Source organism: Propithecus coquereli, unplaced genomic scaffold, assembly GCF_000956105.1.
Source record: "Propithecus coquereli isolate 6110/MARCELLA unplaced genomic scaffold, Pcoq_1.0 Scaffold196, whole genome shotgun sequence".
Taxonomy (NCBI): domain Eukaryota; kingdom Metazoa; phylum Chordata; class Mammalia; order Primates; family Indriidae; genus Propithecus; species Propithecus coquereli.
In genome coordinates, this window is record NW_012144522.1 from 280,881 (window position 1) to 286,559 (window position 5,679).

Consider the following 5,679-nt stretch of genomic DNA (forward strand, 5'->3'; position numbering starts at 1 on the left):
ATCTCAATAGATACAGACAAAGCTTTTTGTTTGAGTGTTGTTGCAAATAGCCGTTGACCATTTGTATGTCTTCTTTGGAGAAATGTCTATTCAGTTCCTTTGCCCATTTTTCAGAGAGGTTATTTGTTCTTTTGCTATCCAGTTGTTTGAGTTCCTTATATATTTAGGGTATTATCCCCCTGTCAGGTTTGAAAATATTTTCTCCTAGTCCATAGGTTGTCTCTTCACTTTGTTGATTGTTTCCTTTCTGGCCCAGAAGCTTTGTAGTTTGAGCCATCCGATTTGTCTATTTTTGCCTTAGTTGCTTGTGTGTTTTCTGGGTCATATCCAAAAAATCCTTGCCCAGACCAATGTTGAAGCTTTTGTCCTGTCCATTTTGAGTTGACTTTTGTATATGGCGTGAGATAAGGGTCAAATTTCTTGCTTCTGCATACAGACATCCAGTTTTCCCAGCACCCTTTGCTCAACGGACTGCTCTTTCACCACTGTGTGGCACCTTTGAAAATCAATTGAACATAAATGTTTGGGTTTATTTCTTTGCTTTGTGTCCTGTTCTATTCATCATTGTTTTTGTGCCACTTCTATGCTGTCTTCATTTGCTATGACTTTTTAGGAGATTTTGAGAGCAGGTTTTTTTGATGCCTCTGGCTTTGTTCTTTTCGCTTAAGGTTATTTTGGCTATTTGGGGTCTTTTGCAGTTTCATTCAAATTTTAGGATTTTTTTCTATTTCAGTGAAAAATGTCATTGGAATATTGATAAGGATTGCATTGAGTTTGTAAATAGCTTTGCAAGTATAGACATTTCAACAATATTAATTCTTCCAATCCATGAACACAGGACATCTTTCCATTTATTTCTGCATTCTTTAATTTCATTCGTCAACATTTTATAGTTGTCAGCATGGAGATCTTTAACCACCTTGGTTAAATTTGCTTTCACGTATTTGTTTGTGGCTATTTTAAATGGAATTTTTGTCTTGATTGATTTTGGGATGATTGGTTGTTGCTGTGTAGAAACGCTATTGATTTTTCTACATTAATTTTGTATCCTGCAACTTTACCAAATTTGTTTGTCAGTTCTAATAGTTTTTTGGTTGAGTCTTTGGGGTTTCTATATATAGAAGCATGTTGCCAGCAAGCAGAGACAATATCACATCTGCTTCTCCAATTTGCATGCTTGTTTCTTGCCTAATTGCTCTGCCTAGGACTATGTTGAATAGGATTGGCAAGAGTATGTATCTTTGAACAAGGATCCATCCACCCTCTTCCTTTAGAGAAGACGGGTTCTAATCACTCTGTGGCTGGACCCTGAGTGCTCACATATGTGTGCGCCTGGGCATGTGGGTGCCCACGGGAGGGCTGTTGATGCTCAAGGTCCCATGGCAGTGACAATAGATGGATACTTAAATGAAGGTTAGCTGTCCCCTGAAAATCACAGTGCAACCCGCTCACTGTCCTTAAAGCTTGAAGGCAGGACCATAGGATGAGGGGAACAGTTCTAAGAAAGGAAACAAGGGCACCCAGGAGGCAGAAATGAGTCAAGGGCTGTATCCAGGAAGATGGGGGTGGACGCTGCGGCTGAAAAGAACTGGGAAGTCCATGAAGGGAACTGTTTGGTAGAATGAAAACCCACAGTCCACGGCCAGGAGAGGAGTCGTTTTTCTTCCCCTATTGCCCCGTATGTCCCCTTTGTGCTCACGGCCACAAGGCAGCTCAGCGTAAACTGCACCGTCAGATGCTCGTGTGTCTCTGCTGGTCCGAGTCTGCTGTCGGCATGAACCTGCAGCTTCCCCAAGGCATCCCCAGGGCGGTGAGACGACTGCCGTGATGAGGACCCGCAGCGCTGGGCTGAAGGACGGGCTGAAGGAGGGAAGGAGGCCCCATGGGGAGGCTCCGAGAGGGAGGAGGGGCCCTCATCACCCTCACCTGGGAGGGACCAAAGTACAAGGCACTGGATCTATTTGCTCCTAAGTCCTAAACTTGTGTGAGATGAGGACAGATGAGGTAGACAGTGGCTGGGGGTCAGCAGAGACCCCACTGCTACCTAAAATGTCTCCACAGATCCAAGAGCCTACCTCAGCCCCAGCCCTGAGGAAATGAGAGTCAGGCTCCTGGGGAAGGGGGCAGTTCCCCTTCCTCTGGGGCTGCTGATGGGACAACCCCATGACAGGAAGGACCCAGCCTCTGAGTAGCCGCACCCTGACTGTCTGTCTGTCCTACAGGCACGGTGGTCTCATCCATCTGCCAGCCGGACCAGTGGGAGGAGACGCCATGACCCCCACCCTCACTGCCCTGCTCTGGCTCTGCCTCTGGGAGGGACCCCACCCCACAGCCATGCCCTGCTCTACCAGGAGACCCCAGGAGCTCAGGAGACTCCAGGAGAGGACAGGACATGCTCAGCCTTCGAGCGGTGAATCTCTCACAGAGAAATCTCTTCCAGGACTGAATCTGGACCCCAGGACCCATGTGCAGACAGGTGAGTCTGTCCTCAGCTATCCCAGGTCCCTCCTCTCTGGGGACAAGGGACATCCTTGGGCAGATGGGGATGGGGAACAGCAGCTCTGGGCTGACTGGTGGGGACGTCTGGAAGGTCCTGTGCTGAGAGCCGGGATCTGAGGGGTGGGGATGTCTTGGGATCCAGCCTCTGATTTCCTTCCAGGGACCCTCCCCAAACCCACCCTCTGGGCTGAGCCAGACTCTGTGATAACCCATTGGAGGCCAGTGACCGTCTGGTGTCAGGGGACCTTGGACGCCCAGGAGTGCCATCTGTATAAAGAGGGAATCTCAGCACACTGGGTCAGATGGGAACCACTGGAGCCTGGGAGCAAGGCTAAATTTTTCATCCCACACATGACAGAACACAATGTAGGGCGATATTACTGTTGCTGTTACAGCCCTGCTGGATGGTCAGAGCCCAGTGACCCCCTGGAGCTGGTGGTGACAGGTGAGAGGACACTGGGGGTCCCAGCCCCAGGCTCTGCCCTCAGGAAGGGGATCTGCTCTCAGGGGTGTCTCCCTCTCACAGCCCAGCCCTGGGAGATAATGTGGGAAGTGAGTCCCATTTGACATGGCTGCCTCCTTCTCTCCTAGGATTCTATGGTAAACCCACCCTCTCAGCCCTGCCGAGCCCTGTCGTGACCTCAGGAGGGAAGGTGACCCTCCAGTGTGGCTCACGGCTGAGATTCGACGTGTTCATTCTGACTCAGGACGGGGAGCACAAGCTCTCCTGGCATCTTGAGTCACATGAACACCCCCGCGGGCAGTTCAAGGCCCTGTTCCCTGTGGGCCCCGTGACCCCCAGCCACAGCTGGACGTTCAGGTGCTACGGCTATCAGAGGAACGCCCCCCAGGTGTGGTCAGAATCCAGCGACCCCCTGGAGCTCCTGAACTCAGGTGAGAAAGGCCCGTCCCTGCCCGATGGCTCAGGGCCTGAGACAGGTCCCCAGCTCAGCCCCGGTGGGACGACGGGGTGAGGGGAGTGCAGGGATGCGGAGTGCATGAGACAGTGAGACCAGAGATGCAGAGAGGAGGGAGAGACAGCGAAAGCGGGAGGCTCAGGAAGAGAGACGGGTCTTCACGTGGCTCCTCTCTGGGCCCTGCTCCTCCCTAGGGACCAGCTTAAACGTCATCTCCACGTGGGACCTTCGCTATGACACTGTCCAGGACAGGCCTGCCTCCTTCTCACCTGTTAATGTCTCCCTCTGTCTCCCTCTCTCTCCATATACACACACACACACACACACACACACACACACACACACACAGCTACATTTATGTATCTACCGTTTTATGTAGTTATGTAGTACATTTTGATACGTATGTATACACACACACACACACACACAGATACACATGTGGTCTTATGCTGTTCTTGCTGCTATAGCAAAATACTTCAAACAGGGATGACTGATAAACAATAGAAATTTATCTCTCACAGTTCTAGAGACTGGGACGTCCAAGACTAAGATACCAGCAGGTTTGGTGTCTGGTGGGGGCCTGGTGTCTGCTTCCGGGATGGCACTTTGAATGCTGTGTCCTCCAGAGGGGACGAATTCTGTGTCCTCACGTGGCAGAAGGGACAGAAAGGCAAGAAGGCGGCCTCGCTAGCTCCCCCAGCCCTTTTACGGGAGCACTAATCCATTCACCAGGGCACAGACCTCACGACACAATCGCCTCCCAAGGCCTCACCTCCTAATACTGTGGCCCTGGGGATTAAGTGTAAACATGGATTTTTGGAAGGGATGCAAACGTCCAAACCATAGGATATACAATCTGCAGCTAAAATTGGCATCCATCTAACTAAACCTTTTCACCGCTACATGCCTACAGGTTTGTTCTTGGACTACCCGACTGTATCCACACTCTGGGCATTCAGAAACATGCTTCGTGATCCACTGGCTTGACACTGCCATTGGAAAGTGTATCTGCACATATGTGTGTTTATATTAATACATATACATGTGCATGCATGTGTGTATGTATGTGTTTATATATGCGAAAAATATATGCACATGTAACAAACACATATATATTCATCCCATTTTAGGTGTTTCTAACTATTGGAGGAATTAGTTGAAAAGAGCTTCAGTGGGTGATGAACCCCAGGTGACCTGGCTGAGGTGGGGTGAAGGGGAGGCAGCCCAGACGTTCATCCCTTTGTGCCCCTGACATTCAGCAGCCCCTGAGGACCAACCCCGCATCCACGGAGCCTGGGTGCTCAGCCACTGATGAGTGGAGACTCTCGTCCCCAGCTGGATTAACTCACACGGTCCTGTGTCTCAAAACTAACCAGGAACATTCAAGAGCTCAGCAAGTCCTGTGCTGAAGAGAAATTGTTCCTATGTCTTGGAGCACAGCCAAATGGTTCCACAGCGACTCAGAAAAGAGACCTGAGGACAAATAACACTTGGGGACTGGGAGGTTCCAGTGAGGAGACCGGAGGGGGCTCTGACGCAGCAGAGAAAGGGTTCATTGAGGATCTGCAGAGAGTTATGGCATGAGACGTGGGTAACATAAGAAACTGCCACCCAGGCAATGTTGGCTCAGGTCTCCACAACTCCTCACCCCGCCCCTCTTTATTTGATGCTCAGGAGCAGCTGAGACCATCAGCCCAACACCAAGCAAGTCAGACCCCACGAGTGGTGAGTGAGGAGACCCTCTCGGTCATGGGCTGGACACACAGGGTCAGGCCCTGTCCAGGGGAGGTTGGTGTCCTGGGGGGACATCCAGGGATCCTGTGTGACTTTGGTCTGCTCTGACCTCTCTGACCTCCTGTCCGCAATCCCCAGCCCCACACCCCCAGGATTACACAGTGGAGAATCTCGTCCGCATGGGCGTGGCTGGCTTGATCCTGGTGGCCCTCGGGATTCTGCTGTTTCAGGATTGGCACAGCCAGAGAAGACACCAGGATGCAGCCGGGAGGTAAACTCCAGAGACAACAACGCACCATCCAGAGTGGGAGAGCCTTGGAAACAAATCTGATGACCCCCAGGAGGTTCCGGAAGAATGTCTGGGGCAGCAGTTGGGAAAGTGTCTGCTGAGAATGTCGCGGGGAGGACACAGGGTCGGGTGCAGGAGGAGGTCTGCGTGTCTGCAGAGGACTCTTCCTCCATCCCTCTGTGCTGCTGCCCTCCGCCCCTTCTTGACCCTCCTTGACCGTCCCTCCCTCCGTCCTCTCCT

The 5,679-nt window shown here is 51.3% G+C and overlaps 1 protein-coding gene across 2 annotated transcripts; it reads left to right on the top strand.

Annotated features, from left to right (window-relative positions):
* The first annotated feature begins 2,271 nt into the window (after window positions 1-2,271).
* Window positions 2,272-5,450, top strand: LOC105809554 (leukocyte immunoglobulin-like receptor subfamily A member 5). 2 transcript variants are annotated; one of them, XM_012643391.1, is made up of 6 exons: window positions 2,272-2,300; window positions 2,436-2,476; window positions 2,660-2,944; window positions 3,091-3,393; window positions 5,091-5,141; window positions 5,289-5,450. In XM_012643391.1, the coding sequence occupies exons 1-6, from the start codon at window positions 2,272-2,274 to the stop codon at window positions 5,423-5,425; spliced, it is 846 nt and encodes a 281-aa protein (XP_012498845.1). In that variant the 3' UTR covers window positions 5,426-5,450. The 2 variants fall into 2 exon arrangements, with proteins under 2 accessions (XP_012498845.1, XP_012498846.1); XM_012643392.1 differs by lacking the exon at window positions 2,436-2,476 and having other exon boundaries at window positions 2,272-2,305.
* The last annotated feature ends 229 nt before the right edge of the window (window positions 5,451-5,679 follow it).